Source organism: Lottia gigantea (assembly GCF_000327385.1).
Source record: "Lottia gigantea unplaced genomic scaffold LOTGIsca_41, whole genome shotgun sequence".
Lineage (NCBI taxonomy): Eukaryota > Metazoa > Mollusca > Gastropoda > Lottiidae > Lottia > Lottia gigantea.
Genome location: NW_008709421.1, coordinates 751,071 through 773,952, shown reverse-complemented (window position 1 = coordinate 773,952; position 22,882 = coordinate 751,071). Strand labels below are relative to the sequence as shown.

The 22,882-nt window shown below is 30.7% G+C and overlaps 2 protein-coding genes across 2 annotated transcripts; one reads left to right on the top strand and one right to left on the bottom strand.

Moving 5' to 3' along the window:
- Positions 1 to 4,822: 4,822 nt before the first annotated feature.
- On the bottom strand, positions 4,823 to 8,330 carry LOTGIDRAFT_122691 (hypothetical protein; the record flags this gene model as incomplete). The annotated part of the gene is made up of 8 exons (XM_009060230.1): positions 4,823 to 4,921; positions 5,452 to 5,512; positions 5,959 to 6,066; positions 6,673 to 6,771; positions 7,032 to 7,120; positions 7,429 to 7,529; positions 7,848 to 7,912; positions 8,119 to 8,330. 8 exons carry the CDS (start codon positions 8,328 to 8,330, stop codon positions 4,823 to 4,825), a joined length of 834 nt encoding a protein of 277 aa, XP_009058478.1.
- Positions 8,331 to 12,899: 4,569 nt separating this feature from the next.
- On the top strand, positions 12,900 to 16,885 carry LOTGIDRAFT_122741 (hypothetical protein; the record flags this gene model as incomplete). The annotated part of the gene is made up of 8 exons (XM_009060229.1): positions 12,900 to 13,598; positions 13,880 to 14,012; positions 14,428 to 14,547; positions 14,930 to 15,037; positions 15,164 to 15,265; positions 15,597 to 15,805; positions 16,164 to 16,332; positions 16,680 to 16,885. 8 exons carry the CDS (start codon positions 12,900 to 12,902, stop codon positions 16,883 to 16,885), a joined length of 1,746 nt encoding a protein of 581 aa, XP_009058477.1.
- Positions 16,886 to 22,882: the final 5,997 nt, after the last annotated feature.

Sequence of the window (22,882 nt, the reverse complement as noted above, 5' to 3'; positions counted from 1 at the left end):
AAATATGCCTTATCACATAAGGCCCTTTGCAATTAGTGACGTCATCAAACACTTAGTGTTGAATCGAATTGCAGGAACTACAGACGTCAGATTGAAAATTGGAATATTAACGTTATTATTGTTTTATTCTTATAACTTTCTGTCAAAGGAATTTGAAAAGATTTGGCTGAACATAAGAAGACATTTTCCAAAATGAGCTTGAAAAGATTTCAATTTTTTTCCTCCTTTTTTAATTAGCTCAAAATTAGTGTAATCTTTAATGTATATAAAATGGCAGCACACAATTTAAAATAATTTAACCAGGTTAAGCCAACTTTGTTGTAAATTGTAAAATTTCCTTATATTAACCATTTTCACTGATGTAAGTTTAGCATTTACATTTTATTACATGATATATTACTGGGTACTCTAGTTTTAATATGTGTTTAATTGAGCCATCTGTATCACTTTTCAAGTTTAAAATTCAACATAGGATTGGTTTAAATTTTGTTTTAAATGAATAAGGAGATTTGACAACAATTTTACATACCAATACCACATCGCATTGGTGTTATCTGCATGAGGAAGCTAACATTTCTTCCAGTGACTTTTTATTTAATCGGAAATATACTATATGTTGCATATTCTTGTTAAAAGTGATACATATGGGTGAATTTCAGAATTCTTACAACCTATGTACAAAGGGTCAAAATATTGTTCATGTATATGAATTTTAAAATAAAATGTGGTGTGGTTCTAAATTTTCTTATCTATGGAGATATTATTCATGTTCCAGGTTTTATATATTCTGTATATAGCTGTATTTATAAGATTTCTAACTTTAAAATAATTGTCAGGTATAGTAATATACTAACAGAAGAAAATTGCTGTTAGTTTAGCTGTGTTAACTAGTTGTGTTGCACTAAAGGAGCTTCAAATTATTCCATTGAATTTGTTTGCACAACATTTTGTAATTATAATTCTGACAAAGTTCTTGTATATTGTATTTAGGTAAACACACCTTTAAAAGTACATTTTAAAGACACTGTATAAATTTAGATATTTTATCATATTTTTTAGTTTCTTGTATGAATACTTGAAAATATAGCTCAATATAACATTCTTTCATAAAAAGATGAATTAGAACTAGAAATTTAGCTTGGACCCACCCAGCTTGGTAAAATTAGATAAAATGTTATTGAAAATAACGAAATAACATAGAAGATGTTTGGTTCTATGCAAACCTAGCTCAGTTTTTATTTATTTATGTTCATATAAATTACATGTATATTTATTTTAATTCTAGTTCTATCTAGTTCAATGGGCATTAGTAATATTTGAAGAAAGTTTTTGTCAGTTATGTTTCAGTGCTGGGCCTTAAGACGTTTGGTCTACTGATTTAATGTTTGTCTGCAATAAAATCAATTTTACTGTAATTATTAAATATCTTCATGGCTGATATCGCATTTAAATGTTTTATTTAAGCCAGTTAATGAAAGATGAACTATTTTCATTAATATGATGTGATTAAGTTCTATCAGCTGGTATGACAAATAATAAGATAACTAATTGAAATGTAAATTGATTTAAAAACTTATTATTTTGAAGAATGGCATCATATTTGCTTGTTTCAAAATGGCTGTTTTTGTGAATGATGATATAGAATGTGCCTGTATGATAGATTGTGCCTATGGCTGTGTTAATCCAAATGTTTTAAGGGATTGTAAAGAGGTTTTTATAATTTATGTCTATATGGGACACTGATAGCATCAATTTTCACCATTCCAATTTTCAATCAGATATCTGTAGTTCCTGCAATTCCACTCAAAAGAATTAATCGCAGAGTATGCTTTATCACAAATAAGGCTTTCGCAATTAGTGATACTTCTAGTTTTAGTGGAATTGCTGGAACCACAGATACCTGACTGAAAATTGGAATGGGGCAAATTAATGCTATCAGTGTTCCCGATATGCATAATAAATTTTGAAAACCTGTTAGCAATCCCTTTGAGATATGTTACAAAGTTTATATATAATATTTGTGTCAAATTGTTAATATATTTTCTCACTTGTTTAGTTGCTCTGATTAATTCTTTAACTCAGTGATGTTTTGTTTGTTAATATTGGTAAAAACAGCTTAAAAAGGCAGAGCAAGGCTTGATTGAATATTGTTCAGCTTATTTAGCAAATTGAGCCTTTCTCAACATAAGTAGATAAAAAATCCATATCTCCAAATATACTTAAAATTGTCATAAAATCAATACCTTTACTTGGCAAGATTATCAAGTGTATATTGAAAAGTAATAAGAAATATATTACGCTCATATTCAGGGTGTTATATTAAAGTTAAATTGTATAAATATGACAATATGTTGATCTCATATCCAAAGATCATGCCTCATACAGAAAATATTTCATCAAAATCCTTTATTTTCAACCATCAACACTCATTGTCGAAAATCATTAAAATAGTTGTTCTATTGAAAGTACCATTAGCACTTAGTTATACTCCGAGTTGTGTTTATACTGTGGATAAGTGCAAAAAAACTTTCTTGACTATTTTAGGTCTTGAAAGAAATAATCAAGACAACCATATCCTTTAATGTCAACTTTCTGTGCCACAGAATTCAGGAACTGCAAATGTGTGATAAGTCACCCTTATATAAATAATGAACCATTGTTAGTACATTACCAATGTTTGTTACATGTCCTTATTTTTATTATCAAAGACATTTTTTTAATTATCTGAGGTATGATGTATTACAATTATTCAATAAAAATCTTGAAAAAATAAAATAAAAAATATAAAATGGAACTGATTTGGTGTATTTTTTATTATGCCCATAATAGTTCAGAAAAGATAACCCTCTATCAGTGACTCGGGTCCTCATCTGCTATTAACTCAGTTCTGTTAGTGACTTAGCTCAGAAGGGAAAACCCTCTGTTAATGGCTTAGTTCAGATGGGAAAACCCTCTGTTAATGACTTAGTTCAGAAGGGAAACCCCTCTGTTAATGACTTAGTTCAGAAGGGAAAACCCTCTGTTAGTGACTTAGTTCAGAAGCAAAAACCCTCTGTTAATGGCTTAGTTCAGAAGGGAAACCCCTCTGTTCTTGACTCAGTTCAGAAGGGATATCCTTGTTCGTGATTCAGTTCAGAAGGGATATCCCTGTTAGTGATTCAGTTCAGAAGAAACCTGTGTAAGTGACTCAGTTCAGAAGTGAAACCTATTGTGACTTAGTTCAGAAGGGAAACTCCTCTGGTCGTGGCTTAGTTCATAAGGGATGCCCCCTCTGTTATCGATTAAGTTCAGAAGGGATACCCCTCTATTATCATGCTGCACTATGTCTATAAATTTATTTCCTACATTAATGTGGAATAGATTATAATACAGACAATCAAATGAATGGGCCCTGATTCAATTGATATAAGAACAAAGTTTGTTTTCAGTAAAATGTGTCATTAATATCTGTACAAAATAATTATATATATACATAACAATCACCATTATTAATTATATTAAAGGGTGTTAACAATTATAAAGTTTTATATGTACATATGACAGTAGTCCACCTTAAACAAGATAATATTTTAAATCGAAAGTCCTTGAATTTGGTGTTGAGAGACAATAAGTATATAAGTTCATGTTCACCTACTATCACACTACGACTGGGAAACTGTAATTGGCATTCTTCTTTTGTATTATGTTTTAAGATTTCCTATATCAAAAATTAAAACCTTTCCTGACTGCCAAAATACATAATTAGGAATTTTTAAAAATTAATATAGAAAGTTTGCAAATAAATTCTCCTTGCATATACTACCAATCAAACTTGATTTGCTTGAAAACCAGACTACATCAAATATCAGTAAGACACATAATGTGATACTGAGATAATAAATAAACTAGTATTTGAACTAATCCCTTATAAATCCTAGAGCCAGCCCTTAAGTAATATTTCAAAAGGCACAGATAACAATTTACAAAATACAGGTAGATCTTATGCTAGAAAAATATATAAAACTTGATATCAGCACTCACATGAATACATAAGTATGCTCAAGAATAGCATAGCCATATTAATTATATTATATTTACATATAGACTTCATATAAAATTGCATATTTCAATTTCAATGACCAAAAAGGTTGATGAATCTCTTCTTATTTTTAAGAAAAAACCAAATAACCAAAATAAACGCCAAATTGTTTCAATTAATAATATCGAGCCATTATAAAGCCAAACACCAAATCTAGAATCTAGGTCATACTTTAGAAATATTTTCAGGTATAATTATTTTTTACAACAAAAGTGGAATGCCCCTTTAAACACTAGCCAGCAAAGATTATCTTAAAATAAGTTTCAGAATTATTGAAATATGTTTTGCTATTGTAATAACTGTATAACTAATATTATTCTGAGCACTATTTTTTACTGTTAAAACAACATTAAGTCATGAATTGTGAAAAAATAAAAATGATAAATGAAGTTAAATAGGGCTCATAAAAGAGTGAAGAATTAGCCATTTAGTTCCAAATATAATTCACAAAAATTTCACTTATAATCCAGATTATAAATCTAAATAAACCACATAATAAATTAAAAAGGTTTACAATAATTGCAATTTGGGTCAAAATGAGACGTTAACAGATTTTCAGGCGTTCAGCCAATCAGACCCACTTTTGTAAAGTTTTGCAATGGGTTAACCTTAAAATTACACTAAGAATGAAGCCAGTCACATCACTATTATAAGAGAAATATAAAATCTAGAGTATTATGACTGTATAAAAATACTTATAAATACCCTGCCCAATAAATATAATAAATAAGTTTCTTGTTTAAATTATGCTGATGCCGAATCTTCTCGTGAAAATATCTGGGAAGAACCAGGATGCATCCATGATAAACCATTAGGACGATTTGACTCTTCACTTGAACTTCTCTGTATAGAAGAAATAGAAAAAGTGGGTAAGCAATGATTATTGATTCTTTCTTCAATGACTGTCAATCTGTTTATCATATAAATCTGTCATCACAATCATTATTATTGATTGTGGGATAAAATATATTAAATAAAGTAAATTATTATATATTAAGTTCATAATGTAAATGGATTCGGACAATTAGCGAAGGATCAATGCCAAAATGTTTTGCCAAGGATCAGCTGGCATATTTTTCCAGAAGCTCACTCCTTTTTTATCATTTTTCAACCCAGTTTTGGTCACATCAAAATTTGAATATTGTAGTGTCCAGTGTTTCGGACTCCTCTGATCATTTTATGTATTGAGAGTTATGTCCCTTAATTGAATATGGCTGCGCCTATAACTAAGATGCATGCCGTCCAATTTTATGATTAAAATGTGGTTAAACTATATATATCTTTTTCACAACACCAAGATCCACCCATAAACATTATAAATATGACCTGAAACTAAACTGTTAAGTTTGCATAAGAGTGCATATAAAACATACCCCTAAATTTAACATTTGTTTTTTGGCTTCTTGAAATGTTTCATCATCTAATGGGGCCAATCTAAAAATTAAAAAAAATTGATATTTCAATACAAGCTAAAAACACTTTGTGCCTTTATGATTCATGATCTAATTTCAGTCATCCTTGCACGCATGTTTTTAGTTTAGAATTGAGTCCTTCATTTTGCTGCATTTGCCTGACATGTCTTGTTTGAGACATATGCAATCAACCAGGGCAAAGTGAATATACTAATTTCAGCCTTTGAACATTGAGTGTCAAAATATAATATGTGATCATGACCATTTACAAGTCATATGTTATATACCGTCATTTTGTGGAAGGTAAAGAGGGTGCTTGTGATGGGATTGTTCTAAAAATTTAGAAGACCATGTTTCTACCGATTTTTCACATAGTGGCAAGAAATATTACTTTGCATGCAAAACTATTCCATTGATAATTTCAAAAGCAGCACTCTCAAGGCACAATTTATATATATATATACATACCTAAGTGCATATGGGTCGTCAGTTTTGGGTAATTTTTTGATGTTGTCTTGTGAAAACATCACTGATTCTGCTACTCTCTCTTTAAATAAATCCATATCTTGTTCATATCTAAACAATAAAAACAATTCATTTAATATTTCACTTATTTATAATAAATTCTCTGAGTATGTCTGTTTTGTTTAAAGGGACAAATGGTTCATATTTTTATTTACCAATCATACTTTAGTCTCAGAAATCTGAATTTTGAAACCGTCGAAATTTGAGCCCTCAAAACCTTGTTTGTCTAGAATTATCTGCAATTGAATGTTAAAATGATGACTCGTCAATTTAAGATACTTTGTGATATATAGAAAAGACATATATAGAAATCGTGAGTAAAATTCCTAGTTTGAAGTATTTTTAAAGGAATTATGTGATTTCCGTACTTTAGTACTTTGAAAGACTATTTACATATATTTTAGATTAAAATCAACCTCACAAAATGCAGCATCTGTTCCTTTAATTTGTGATAAAAAATGAAGAATCATAAAAGAATTGAGTATATATATATATACTTCTTGATAGTGATCAAAATAAAATGATTTGACTCTGGGCATTTTCGCCTTTAAATATCACTATACAGCCTGGACTTCCATTAAGCAACCACCTTCAGTAAGCTGTCAATTTATAGCATTCCCCTTATCAAATCTGAGTCTAAAGAAATAATATACTTACAATGTAGCTGCCTCTTTATTCCAGGGATTGGTTGTATCTATTTTATAAAATATTCTCCTTACATACATTAATACTTGCCATAGATGATTTACATTACGTCTGTAGAAATATATAATACATAGTTATAATATATTGAAATATTCTCAACATTTCTCCTGGCTTTAAGATGTTTTTTTCTGTTAATTCATTAATTCTAAGATTTGACAGTCATTCTAGTATAGACCAAATTAGCTTTATATTGACCTATTCTATGTAATTTATTTATAAGAAAATCTTTCAAATCACTGCTTAAGTGGAAGTCGATATCTTTCGATGTCTCCAAGTTATGTTCTTTTGATCAATTTTGATAGGTTTCTTACCTCCATTTAGGAAAACCTCGTTTAACATCTAAATCACCAGTTACTGGATGTATTATGGGATGGAATATTGGAAAATCAAACATTAATTGCTGAAAGAAAATATCAGGATAGAGTCATTTCAATTTTGTATTACATGTATGTATTGTTTCTGTTTGTCTCCATGGACTGAATGATAAACAGGACCATGTTACTTTGGTGGTATTGGATCTAATTCTGACCCATGCAAAATTTTAGAGTTTATTACTATTATCAATGACCCCATTTCCAATCAGCTTCCTGATGATGGGTTTTATATCCAAATACATATCAAGATAATTAGATACTGGCCCATATGAGATATTCTAACAACTTTTGTCTGGCCAGAGAAAAGTTTGGAGACAACAATTACAAGACTTACTGGACAGTCACTGTCAGGATAGGTTTCTGGTATATTCATAGTAAATCTAAATACACCTTCTGAATATAAACCTTCTCTTACAAATATAAACCCATTCCAAACTGAAAACATAGACCATATCAATTGATGTACGTAGAAAAATCAACAAATAAATAAAGGTCACATCTTACTTTGCTGCATCTTTTTAGGTAAATGAAGACAGGCAATGCAGTGTGCAATGAGTGAAATTTTGCCAGGACAGCATCAATAGCATAGTCTTTTTCTCTTTCCAAATGTTGCGGAACTTTGTCATGCACAGCCTGTAGCACACATGGCCTTGGCCTTGGTTTTAAACACTTTCCAAGTATGCCCTTCTGAACTATATCTCTGAAACCAAAAGGTATAATCTAGAACTACATCCAGATCAAGTTAACACTTACCAAAAGGTGACAAGGCAGAAGGTATAGTATAAACACCAGGTATCTTCTGATTCTGTAATTGATTACTACAAAATAAGAACAAATGAATTAGTTTAATCAACATTGTTATTATTTGATAGAATTCATCATTTGGACAAATACAGAGTGTTACTTGCCCAATCAATCAAATGTGAAACCTTGTTTTTGCTATCCATAGGTTTTCTTAATACAAACATTGCGCTGTGCATTTGTGGAAATTTTTCTTTCTCTAATAAAAAAAAAAGAAACTTACTATTCAGCCATTAGGCTGTATTCTTGGAAGAAAGGATCGAATCCATTAGCATTAATAGCAGGCATGTTGTTCAATGAGTGACTGCCAGGAGTATGAGTGATGACTTTTGGAGTAAGTGGTAGCTGTTTACTTATATTACTACCACTAGGTGTCACTACAACAGATGGTTTGACTTCTGCTGAACATGAAACTGTCTGTAACAAACCCAACATAATATATCACTAATTAGAGTACAATAACTTAAAATTTTCAAGAATAAAAAGAGGAAAATGTCAAATACTATAAGAAAAAAATCTAAATCTAATCTTTTGTACTCTGAACTGTGAAGTGTGAACTTAGCCCGCTCTCTTCTCAGTTAATAATAATGACTTCTGTTCATTGGCAAAAACTGTAACAAACCACTAATTAACAATTGAGGCATTAATTAAAACCAAACATGGAAACACTAAAACAATCAAATTACTTAGACCTATAAATAGGAGCATATCAATATCAGGCACATATCACAAGGGGATGAATGAATACAATCCAAAAAAACTACCAGGTTTCAAGCACAATCTGCTATATAGTTGGACAAAAGCCACAATATACTTATATGATGAATGAGCATCAAATATTAGCATCTACATGCTGAAAATCTTATAATAAGTGTAATTTCTTCTAAATATTTTAATTACTTTTTAAATGTGAATATTAAGCAAAATATTTTGTACATCCAACATCCATTCCTGTTGGAAACATAAATGTAAGCAATCATCTTTACTTTTGTACAGAATAAATAGTTAAAACTATACCGTACAAGATATTCTTACATTGTTTTGATTACAGTATTAAATAACTAAATATAAAATGGATTGCATATTATACATACCTGTACAGAAGGAGGGGTTTGAGACATCGCCAATATTCTAATTACATCGCTTTTTACATTACATTATACTTCAGTCTTGACTCACAGTATCCTATTAAATACATAATACATGATCAGTACATTATTGCTTAGATGAATATTTCATTCTTTGTAATATTAGAGGTAAAATCCAAGGTGACATTTTTTTAATAACTTGACTTGAAGTGATCTGTTGTTCACTTAAAATACTGAACTTAAAAAAGAAAGTTGGAATGCAACACTATATTTGCCATTCAGGTTTATAAGTTAGCTTATATACCAAGTTACATTTTATTTTCTCCATATCATGTTCTCAAATCTACCAATGTTCTTGTTGGTTAACAGGCATGAAAGATTTAACAAACTAAATATTTGTTGCAGTGAGCTGAAAGGGTTCAATATCAGCTATCTGTGACAATATTAAGACAATAAATTAAACATTTAGTTTGTCTACAATCAGATAATCATTGAACAGTGAGTTAATATAATCTGACCCCTGCTACGGACAGCTGAAAATAAACACTATAAAGAAAAGCTGTTTAAAATATAAAAATACATTCTGCATTGCAGTGTAATCTACTTTGACCTCCCAAGATGTAGTCACTATAAATTATTAATTTCATGTATCATCCATTCAAAATGTAATTAAATACTAACTAACCTAAAAATCATTAATTAATAAGTAAATTTACCTGTCAAATCATGCTTACTTGGTCCAATATTACATCCTAACAAGGAAAACAGGCCATTTATTTGATGACTTATATGTTATTTTTGAATAACATTTGATTCCATGATGCTCAAGTCATCAATCATTTCTAGATCTATTATACTAAAACCATAAAATTAGCATTACAAATTTTTTAATTCTTTACTTTCCCCAAGGATTAGTTTTTGTAATTCAATATAGTACCGACACTAAACTGATAAGAGTCTGATATTTAGCTTGTAATCATGACTAATTTAGTAGCATCTCAATAAAAAGTAAATTTCCTCATTTTTTTTTGCCCATAGAACTGTTACTAGAGTAAAAATTATTCTGCTGAATTTGGGCCAATTAAAATAAATTCCAGAAACATGCTGCTATAAGCTTATCATTATTCTAAGAAATAACCATAAATCAATTTTCATATATCATAAATTTTTCAGATAATAAATACTATTAATTAGTAATATGAAAATATCATATATTATACATATGTTACCTCAACTATCGGAATGTACCAAATACCAATGGTTTTATACTTGATACATATTAAACGTAAAAATAAAAGGTAAATATAATAAACCTAATCAATATAAAATGAAAAGATACCATTCTACAGAAATCAAAGTCTATCAATAACAGTTGAAATATGAATGTCAAGAAATCAATAATAAAATAATTAGAGTAACAATTGATCGATGAATCATCCATTGATTTTGATTGTTTTGAATTCCTAAAGGAGGGAACAAACATTCCTTGCCTTTCAGTCTTAGTCTATTTATATTTCAATGGTTTTTTTTCTACATGACGATGTGTGATCTATATTTTTTCGTTTTAGATAATACCCTGTGTAGAATAGGTCTTATAGGGATCATAAAGGCCTACACATTCAAGGTGTAACACCTGGTAGAACGGGTGACAAATTTGGGTCTATAATCTTTTATAGCAGACATTTCTACTTTAAACATTTCAACCATTTATGGCCTTTCACATTTCACTTCATTGGTCATAAAATAGGTGTGTGAGTAATCTTGTTCGTGCATTGCATTATTTTCAAATTCAATCATAACATCACTGTGACTGTTGTTGATAAAATTAATTTGTTCTTTCAAATGGTGCTACACTAGGTGGAATACAAAAATCTATTCTGCTTTCACACAAAGTAGTAAAAATGGACTTCTCACCTTTTCAAGGTTCGAAAAATTATATTTGCCAGGCAAGTACAAATATTGTAAAGTGAACACTAAAAGAGGAGTTCACAGATTTCAGCAAATAATGTTTGTTTTCATTTTGAAGCAAAGGGAGACTAATCTGATTTGATTTCGAGACTTGGTTGTCCAGACTTCAATCTCATAACATTCAGACCACAGCCATTTTTTCAAAGCCAAACATTATGAATCTTAAAAAAATATAACAAACAAGGAGTTGAAATCAAAATCCTTGACATTTACAAAGTAGGCTACTGTATAAGTTAGATTTTCAGACAAGGTTAAAACCTTTTATTTCTTGCTACGTTAAGCAATAATTGATAATTTCCAAAATCCATTTCTAACCGTGTCTGCTGGAGTGTTTACAAGACAAGCTAGAAATCTTACACTTTTTCAAAAACAAGGAATATTAGTCATATCAATAATCATTTTTGTTTTTTGACATCATTCACTGATCATCTGTCACAAATTGTACATCCTAACAAATCCATCATGAATTGTGACTTCTAGAGTGTCTAAAAATATAAAGCATTTCGAAGAACAAGGGCAATACACAATTTTAATGATTCAGATAAAATAAGATCTTTCTTCAAATAGGCCTAAATGAAAATTCATAGTTTTAGAATAAGTGATGTAAGTATATCTTAGGGATCTTTTTCACCAGTGAGATCTAGATACAGCCTTTTGTGGTTGCTGGATTTTCCTTCTGCAGGATTACTAGTAAGCTAATAGATGATATTCAGCTCTATCAGCAGCTAACTAGGGATAACTTACCATTGAACAAAATAGTGTTTTAGAAAGGTATTGGATTCGTAAAAGGTGCTAAATTTCATTATTTTGCGTTTGTCAATTTTCTTTTTCGGCCGCTTTATGTTAAATTAATTCTCCCTGAAAAGAGCACTCCCGAAAAAAATTATCCAATCAAGATTGTTCACTTATCATGTGGCTCAAATCAGCCAATCACAGTTGGTGTATTTAGTTGGTCTTGGACTGCAAGGCAATATGGCCGCCTACAGTCTCTGATATTTTTTTTTTGCATTTACTGAAATATTTCTTTTCGTGATCACGTACGTGTCCATTTTTAAATGTTGGGTTTAATCAAATGTTTCAAGTTGCCTTATTTACTTTTCCTTAATCCTCCAAACGGCGCGCATTTCATCCTGATATTTAGTTTCTCGGAAGATGGAATTTTCTGAATGTAAATGTAATGATTGATTGACATTGCCATTATGAACATTATAATTATTTAGTCTACGTTTTATGTCAACACCAAAAGCTCACTTTGTTAGATAGTAGATTATCAGAGCAGATCGGTATTATGATGACAGTGATAGTAATCATAAGGGCATGAATTCCCGAATGTTGTTGAAGAGAAATGTTGAAACAAATCAAACATTTTCAGAGGGTCTCTGTTCTCTGGATATCTATATAAGAAATATAGAAAGTAGTCACCTGTCCTGAACTCCATAGTGCATATGATCATAATATGATGGGTTCTACTGCCAAATTCAGTTTCACACATCCCACTTGATTAGCAAAGATATCTTGGTGGTCCTTCCTTTTGCCATGAGTACTTGGTCAAGAATTAATGTGTCATAATGCTAGTGTAAAATTTTACTCAAGGTTTATTAGTTCATCCAGACCTGAGCATTAGATCTCTTATTAGGATTCAATTTGTTTAAAATATTTATTTTTGACAGTGTGTAGGCCTCCATGAATTTGTTATTTTAAAATGAATGGACAGAATGTCTGTCTACCTTCTTGACATGCTTACTTTGTCTCAGATTGAAGCCAATTGAAGGTAATGTGCTAAGCTAACAAATCATCAATGCTATTTGAAACTACAATAGATTTTTAAATGTGAAATTTGAGTGATTTTGAAATTTTCACGCTTTTTCCATTGACGAATAGGCCTCAAGAATATAGCACATGCCATTAAATTAAACTCTATTTAATTTTTTTCAGTAAATTCTGAAAAATGAGTGCTTCAACACTTGCACCAGAGAAGATGAAATCTCTTTTTGGTGATTTGGGTAAGGCGACTATGAGAGGTGTTAGAAAATGTCCGAAGTGTGGAACATTTAATGGCACACGGGGAGTTAGTTGTAAAAATAAAACTTGTGATGCTGTCTTTAAAGAGAAAGAAAGGAAAAGAGGACACAGTGCTGAAGCAGTTAAAATAATAACTGGTTCCACAGTTCAGGTATTTTCTGTTAGATTACGTGACAGAGGACCTGATTATAGAGGATTTGTACAGTTACCATTAGTTCAAGATTTAGATGGTAACCCAGCTACAGTTGTGGACACCTCAGTGATTGCTGGTGCTGCTAAGTGCTATGTTGACACTTGCGTTAAATTATGTTTACCAGAAGAAGCAGTGTGTTCACATATAAAATCAGCTATTGAGTGCATTCACGAAGCACAGCCGTTAACTCTTAAAAACTCTGTGTTAAATACATTACAAGTGAACAATGACATGAAACAGGCTATTTGGTTGCTAGCTACAGAAACTACTGGACCACTTGTTCAGCGTGTGACTAAAAATATCATGGTTGTCAAATGTAAACCTACTTTAAAACAACCTATGGGATTCTTACACTTTTCATTTTATGAAATAAACAGAAATAAATCTGATCATCCCGAATATAAGTTTCAATGTAGTTGTAAAACATTTAAGGTAAATATAGAAAGAGCTCTGGTTATTTACTTTCCAAGATAATGGATGAAACCTGATTACTTTTGAAAAAATTCAATCTTTTCATTTTGTCCATAGAATGAATTAAGTAAAATAGGTTTGGATAAAAGTTTTGTTTATATAGGTACAAATTGACAACTACTGATACGCATTCTGGTCATGCTCACTCTTTTAGAACTCCTGACTCCACTTTGCAACTGGATTTTTTCAAGTGAACTTTATTTCCAGAGGGTCCTGTTTATGTGGTGTATTTATTATTTCAGAATTTTAAACACAGCGTAGTTAAAGATGATAATTTAAGACGGTGTGTTCATTTCTATGCCTGTATTTGTGCATTTGCTAGTGATGACAAATTAGCAGAAGAATTTGCCTATTTTATTAATTTAGATAATAACGGTAAGTTATCATAATGTTGCTCATAAAGTAAAAAAAAATGAAAAGAATTGAATTTGACTTTGTTTTCTGATTTTGGTTGGCTTATGAAGATTGACAATGCCTTGTAGTGTCCAATGATGGAAATATCATCATAAGAGATTTCTTTATCTTTTTAATTTTTAACTGATGGGTGTTTAAATTGCAAAGCTTGTAGAACACTGAGCCCTAATTTTTTGCTAACACAATATATAGATCTTAAAATCTTAAAAATGCCATTAAATGGTTTGAAACCTGGAAACCATTGGTAAAGGTTTAGTCAACTAACATGGCAAAAAAAAAATATATAGGATATTTAATTACATACAGTACCATTATGAATTTATTTTACACAACTGATACCTTGTTTACCTATGATATACTATTTCAGTGTCTGTAGATATTAACACTGAACCTCAAGTTTTAAATATTTATCCATCATCTGAAGTTTCTGTATCCACAACTGACCCCTGTCCATTAGAAATTATGGTTATGGAAGAAGAACTCTTAGGTGGACCATGTGTAGTGAAAAGGAAGAAGAAAGATGAATCTATGGGTAATGATTCTGTATATTTGTGTGTATAGTGCTCTCTCCTTTCATCAATTTAAAGCTATCATGCTAAAAAAAATAATAGTTTTAAGAAAAATTATGACTGTATTTATGGTCCACTAGTAGAAAATATCAGATGAGCTTATTTTTTTAAAAAAAAATGATGGCATTTTTAAAGGACAATGACTTTAAATTTGTGGGATTTTTCATCAGAATTTTCCTCAGTTGATATTGCCATTTTGTACTTTTACAAAGAATTTTTATCTTTTTCTTAAGCTTAGTTATTGACTATAGAATGTGATGAAGTAAATTTCTATTCTAATAGTCTTTATATATATATTTTCAGTTCAAGCTGGTAATACTCTTTTAACATTACAAGAAGCGTATGATTCTATAACTAATAAAAAATCTAGTCCGGCTAAAATCACCAAATCATCACACCACACACCTAAAAAACCTGGTAAATATCAAATATAGTATTATTATAGTGTAGTATGATAATAAAAATTCTTTTCGTGTAAAGAGCTATCTAATTACAGTGCAGATCTATTTTATAATTAATGTAAAATTAAAAATATAATTTCAGTACCAACAATAGTAGATGAGACTCAAGTTACTTTAGGTTTTATACAATGGTTATCTAGTGTTACTGAACGTATTAATCAAACTATGCATTATCAATTTGATGGTGAGTAAGCCTAATTGCATAATGTTAAATAGTTTTTTCATGATATGCAACTCCACTTAAGATTTTGACTGCCTATAATATCTAAAGGCCTGTGTGATTTCTTAAATAGCTTAGATTTTTTGTGAAATTGCAAGGTCCACAAACGTGTAACTGAAAATTGTTGCAAATCAATGCTTTCAATGTCCCCAATACTCATAAAAGTTTAGTTAACTACTTTACAATCTCTTTGAGATTTCAGAAATATTTGCTTAGAACTGCAAAAAAGACAAATGATATAAGGCTAAATTTTTTAAGCAACTTCAGTATGTAGAATATCATAATTTATTTTTAGGCAACCCAGAACCTTTAGTTTTTCATGCACCACAAACATTCTTTGAGTGTCTACAACAACGTATATCTGCTGGCAACAAGAAACGACGTCTACCAAATTTTACTACTGGTTTTGTGAGGAAAGATGCTCTACCATTAGGAACATTTACTAAATATACTTGGCATATAACTAACATATTACATGTTAAACAGATATTTGATACACCAGAAGTAAGTAGAGAACTTGTAGGATCCCTCAATTTTCTGCCCATGACTGCATCTACATATATCTTCTTGAACAACAATACTTCTCCATATAAGCTGGGTTGGAACACTGTTTATTTGTGGCAGTGGAGTAGCTCAGACTAACGATTCCCAAGAGTGTGCACAATTTCAGATATCAACCACTATCACCTATCCCTCAAATAAGAGTATGATGAGCAATAATGATCTCATATAAATTCTTTCTTACTTTAGAGTACTTGATAAACTTCCATAGAAGATATTCCCAAAAGCTTCAAATTCCAAAATGGACCTCTTTTATGTATGGTTTTTAGAAGTATAGTTTTATCTGTTTGATTATTAACAGATACCACTAGATATAACAAGAAGTTTTATAGAGAATAGAGATGGTTCCTATGATTTATATGAGGTACCTAGAGTAGAAGTTGAACCAATGGATGACTTACTGAAAACCCAATCTGTTAAAAACCAAACACCTATACGTCCCTTTGAAAGAAAAACATTCCTTAGAGTTGGTAGGTATTTATATAAAATATGTGCTTTTGTGTTTTCAATTTTTGTCTGATGGTAAATTGGTCTCAAAACCTATATTTTTTTGTATTCTGAATTAAATGAATTAAAATATATTTACTGTCATGTTTTGAAGTTTTGGAATATTAAAGACATTAAATTCCACTTGTTTACCCATGGATATAAAGACCACATTTCCAGTACAAGCTCGAAAATCTACTTTTTTTCCACAATTTGATAAAACATGATTTACTAGTATACATAATTCTAAAATGAAGATAAAGTTAAAATTTGAGCACTTTCTTAATATTAACCTTTAAAAATTCTATACTTCTCTTGTTTTTTTTTTCAGGAGCCTCTTCTGTTGAAAGTAAAGATCCCACACCTTTTATTATAGAATGGATACCAGACATTTTACCTAAATCACGCATTGGTGAATTACGTATCAAATTTGAATATGGACATCAAAGAAATGGACAAGTTGAACAAAGAATCCAAGTACCATTTCAAGATATACCTTTACAGACTATACAAACTATTCATGTTCAGGAATTATAGAATTTGGTTGACCTAGAAGTACTTAAACATGTCTTTCAATTGTTTTTGCATTTAAATGCTGCATTTACTGTGAACAAAAAAGAAGTTCTCAAAAGTAGCCTTAAGGTGTGACCACATGAACAGTCTTGGTCAGAGATTTTTGTCACTGACTAGAACCTTGAGTAAAATCTCTCATGTGCCTGTGTTTCCACAAGGTAATTGTGTTGCTGACAGGATTTATAATATCAAACAAGTTTAATAATTGTCTCCGATAGTTTTATTAAGACAGACCGTCATCATCCAATCAGATTCATTTTCCTTTCAATTGTATGCTCTACATATGATTTTGGACATAGTGGACCGATTGGAGATTTTTGTCTGCTCGTGCCTTAAATTATGATACACTGATACTGTTCAAGGAATATAGTTTTCTAAATGTTTGTAGTTTCATAATAAAAGTCAGGTGCCTGGCTTGTATCAGAAAAATGCAAGGACAGAAGTAGCAACAGGTTAAATATCTATGCTAGAAACATATATCATGTGAATCTATTACTTAATACTTAAGTACTTAGATATTTGCTTTCTCGATGCTCGGGCAAATAAGTGCATTTTCAGTATGTAGAGACCTGTGGACAGCTGAATAGAGAGTAGGATCAGCTGAAAAAGCAACTATTTTGATGAAAATAACCCTTTAAATTAAACACTAACACATGGTATCTGTGTCTGTCAACATTTTAATGGGAATATGATTTATTAAGCTTATATTTTGAACTATCTGAAGGCTTCTGATGTAATGAAGTTTATTAAACAAGGAATTTATTTTCAATAATAATAAATAGTTTCTTGAAGTCTTGAAATTTCAAAAGTAATTTCTGCTTCTATTTGAATTTGTGACAAAATGTTTAAACATAATTTATTTAATATGTGTACATGTACTTATTGTATAAATTGATGATTGTGATTAATCTTCTAGGAAAGTTTGGATTATTTTTGTTTATGGTTTAATTGGTTATATTATATTATGTTTGTTATAGGTTAAATATGCCATATGTTAATAAAATTCAATCAAAAACTTTTAATTGTTTATAAATGCATTGTTTGTACTTTGGAGATGCTAATGAGTGGAGGTTTCAAAGATCAAATGGGTTACTATCTGGAGTAACAATTGCCAGCAAGGAGTAACTACTGCATTTCTTTTGGGGTGTTTGCCTATGCAGTGCTTTTTGAATAAAGAGCTTGTGATTTTGTGTTGAATTATAGTCTTGGTGTACCAATAGGATAAAATATTTCCAGTTAATATGGTAGGTCATTGAAGACCTTACTTTATTGTCCCATACAAAAAACTGGCCTTTAATGATCTCTGACAGGCATTTATGTTGATAAATCAAAGCAAGGCAGAGAAAAACTTTTCAAAGGACACCAAAATAACTAGCCAAGCCATCCCATTGGGTTTTGGTACCACGCCTTCAAATTTATCATTTTTCATAGTGAAATTATTGCCCTTGGCTCTCCTCACCTACAGTTTGCAAAAAATGCCACTGTTTAGAAGTGTTCAAAGATGCTCTTAATATATGATGAATGTCAATGGAATTTCATGGGGAATTTTTGTTGATAAAACAAGAATCGGGAAGTAGTTTAGTTTATCACATTATTTAATATGAAACAATTGAGAATTAGAGCTATACAATTTCTTTGGTACAATTTCATACATACAATTTTCTTATACACAATTTCATTCAGCACCATTAAAACATTGCACTATTAAAATATACACAGACGTTCTGGACAAAAGTTACGATATATTACAACCATGGAAATAAAAAAGGTAAAAATTTAGACAAATTCTTAAAAACAACCACTTTTGTGTTTTCACAAGACTTAAAAGAGTACTAGAGAATAAAAAAAAACTTTTACACATTTCTTTCTGATAGTAGGATATTGAGATAATTTATAACACAACAAGTAAAAGCTTTATTTAAGCTTTCAATAACAACCATTGAGTTTTAAAAACTTTAAAAATTTAACAAGAAATACAAATTACTATACATTACCATTTCAAATGTAAAATTATAATCATAAATTTCATAAATTCATTCACAAAATTAGGTCTATATATTCCAGCACTTTCACATGGCACAAACAAAAACATAATCCAAATAATCACACAAAAGTCACAAATGGATTTTCTATGTCATTTTCCACAGCAGATTTTGAAAAGGTCCTTGGTTTTGGAGAAGGACCGATTTTTCCTGCTTGAACTAATGATTCATAAGTAGGGGGAGTATGAAGATAAAAGTTAGATTTGTCCTTTAATGCCCCTTTGTTGACTCCTGGTGAATTTCGACTGACCAACTTGAATCCTGATCCTAGAGAATGGTGTAGTTGAGAGGCATTGACAGGTGTAGGAGGAGTGAAATTAGCTATATCGGTATCAGATAAATCTTTAGCAGAATTTCTCATCGGGCTAGGTGTGTCCACTTGGCTAACTAGGGTACTATCTAGATCTTCATTACCTGGAGAGTGCTTTTCAGGGGAGGCAAATGGTGCTGGATTTTTGTCGTCCACTGAAGTTTTTGGGTGGAAATAATATGGTTTTGGTAATGAATTAGAATTTTCAATTTCTTTTTGAATATCACTTAAAATGATTGTCTTATTATTGTCTATTATCACTGGCTGCATACTGAAATAATCATCAGCTATCTCTGGACTGGGATGAATACTGTCTTTACTAAAACTTTCATTTGAACACACAATTCTCTCCATAGAACCAAATGTTTGAGTTCGGTTGAGTTTATTTGAACCAAAAGTTTTATCCCGATCATGAACATATGTGTTTGGTTTGAAAGGAACTTCATCAAATATATCACCCAGTGATGAAATCCTTTTGTGATCTGGTGTTGGACTTCCTTGCCACTGGCCATCTTCTTCTTGGCGTAGAAATTCAGGCATTTCTACGGAACAGGTACCCAGACCTCTCTGGTCATCTAGCCGTTGGCTCTGTGCCTTGCGTAATAGCTCAAAGAGCTTTTCATCTGCAAAGGAGAAAATTCAAATATTTAAACATTGTTCATTTAAAATTTGTTAAAAACATGTAAAATATAACTTAATAAATTTGTTTCATAAATATATTAAGTTAAAGTCAAAATTAAATGTCATGCCTACCTTCTTGGTCCGAGTTTTTCTTGGACAATTCAATCTTTGGAAGAGAGGAATTCACTTTGCTCTTGACCTTCTGCTTGTTCATTTCGTTTCCCCAAGACTCTCTTCTCAGTAGGGCGAATAAGTTTAATGAGCGACTTCCTTCGAGATTTTTGGGCTGCTAAAAAAGTTAAAGGCATCATAAGTAAAAATGGAACTTTTATTATAATCTAATAGAAAAATAATGCATGCATCATGCAAAATAATATTGATATACATATATATGCATGCAAGACAAACAACCCCTTAAAAACCACATAATATCCTTTTAACCACTATTGCTGTCATCAGTCCAATATAGCAACTACTAATCTACACAACTACCATCCCATGAAATGACTACTGATGGTTCTCAAACAGAATCCAGACAGCAGACAATTCCACAGGAAGCACGTACACTACTACTACCGCTTACCTTGCCACCATGGTCAAACTCAAGAACACCCATATCATCAAAGCGATGAATGGTTTCAGACTTTCCTTTCATCAAATCCTCAAAGATGCCATTAGTTATTTCTTCAAGTGAGGCAGAAGTATGAACACTAGCCTTGGTTTTAATTTTAGTTGAGCCAAGCGGAGGCTTAGTAACCAATAAATTCCGCCTGTCATTGCCACCCCATTCTGTTAGACAAACAGAAACATGCAAGGGAGATTACTCAATTAATTCAATGGGAGATAACTCATGCAATTCTATTTTATTCATTTAGGTTACTTTCAAACTTGATTAAATTAAATTATAAAATTCTTAAGTTAGCAAAGTGCAAACAAAAATATATTAAAATTAGTTCTTTAAATATTTTCAAAAATATAAGTTTAGGTTTTAGGATTTTAAAATATAAGTTAGTGAAATGTTTAATGAAAAAGAGGCAGATAGATTGTTAGTTGGTTACATTCATAAGGTCATAAGGTCATGGGGAACTAATGAGAGGAAAAATGTGCAGGTAGGTTTTTAATGGATGAGGGTGATAACGTAAGATTTGTTAAGAATTATTGAGGAATTAATGGTTGAAGTTCGAGTTAGTACCATGAATGAAGAGGCAATGATAAGCAGATGATTTGATGAAAACTAAACGAATCCAGACCACAATGAAACACACATAGTATACTTACTTAGATGACAATTACACTGACAATTATCATAGCCTTTTAAGATAGCATTGACAGAGAAAGTAGACACATTACAAGTTAACCAAGACACCACACACTATCAACCAACACGACCGATACATCAACCAACTGAGCTATATTTAGAAAGCATTTTTTTTTTTTTCAAGATGATTCCAAAAAGTTAAACTTCTTTGAAAATATAGCTCAATACAAACATATCCCACAAAGCAACAGATATTGAAAGATAATTTTAAAAAACAATTCTGTTTAAGAATTTATTTCTGACTTACCAGTTAAATCATCTTTAGAGATGATGACAATTCTTTGATTATCAACTTCCGAAACCAGCATTTCAAGATCTAACAAATCACTACCTCCAGACTGAAAATAAGAATGAAAGAATGAATAAAAATAATAATGAAATAATGAATGAAAATAAGAATGAATGAAAATAAGAATGCAAGAATGAATAAAAATAAGAATGAAAGAATGAATGAGAATGAAAGAATGAATGAAAATAAGAATGAATGAATGAGTCACAGCATCTTTATATTAGGCAAGGCACTAAAACATTTTTTTCATTAAAGAATCTAATGAGAACTCACCAACTGTACACCAACTTGGTCCACCCTATATCCATATTTATTAAGAATAGGTTTAAAAACATCTCGAATAGTTCTATTAGGTTTAGCTTTCACACCAATAGATTTCTTATTGGGTAAATCCATTCGAAACAAAACTCTACGTTCAATAATAACTTCTTTAGATCCCAATAATGATATATCTTCACTTAAATCTAATGGCTGCAAAAAAATTATCAAAATTATTTCCTTGATCAGAAAAAAGACTTCTGAAGAATTTAATAGCATTATTTTTTAAAAATCTAACTAAATTCAAGTTTAATTTACATAATCCATATGCTTTAAATTATATTTACCTTATCAGAACCAAGTAGGAATACATCCACAGAAGCAATGGACAAGCTGCGTTTTTCACAGAGTTTACCAAGAACACTTCTGGTAGTTTGACCAGGTTTAGCACAGACAACAGTAGTAGAACCATCAGGCATGATGACTCGGCAAAATTTAAACTGACCCTCCGTCTGCTCTTTCTTTTCAGCAACAGTCTAAAAAAAAGGGAAAAATTAATTAAAAAAAATGTGAAAAAGTTCCACATAGCAAGGTTATTTTAAAATATTTTTTGTGGAAAATGCTTTCATATAGTTCTTTATTTTTTATCACTTGTTTCAGATAAGTTAAGTACCCACCTCTTTAGTGCTGAAAACTTCCTTTCTCATGGTGCTAAGATCAATACCAGGACCAGGTAGTTTCTTAACATGTTCTTTTTTCTCTTCCTTGATAGGCTTAGCAGATACATCTTCTTTAGAGCCTTTTATCTTAGCTAATTTCTTCAATTCAGAGTCAGAGGCCGCTTTCAAATTTTTTGTTTTATTTTGTTTCCAAGGTAACAGAGATCTGCGTCTGCTCTTTTCTTCATTTTCTTTACCCTTCTGAAGATACAAAATAAAAATTGATTATTTTGAAACCAATAATTTCTGATATCATTCATATATGACTGATTTGAAAAAATTGATCTGAATTTTTTTTTTTTTATTTTGTAAATATTTACCTTTTTCTTTTCAGGTTTTTCTTCACTTTCCAAAACTGGTAAATCTAATGGCTGACCTTCAATTTCTCTCATTAAATAGGTTTT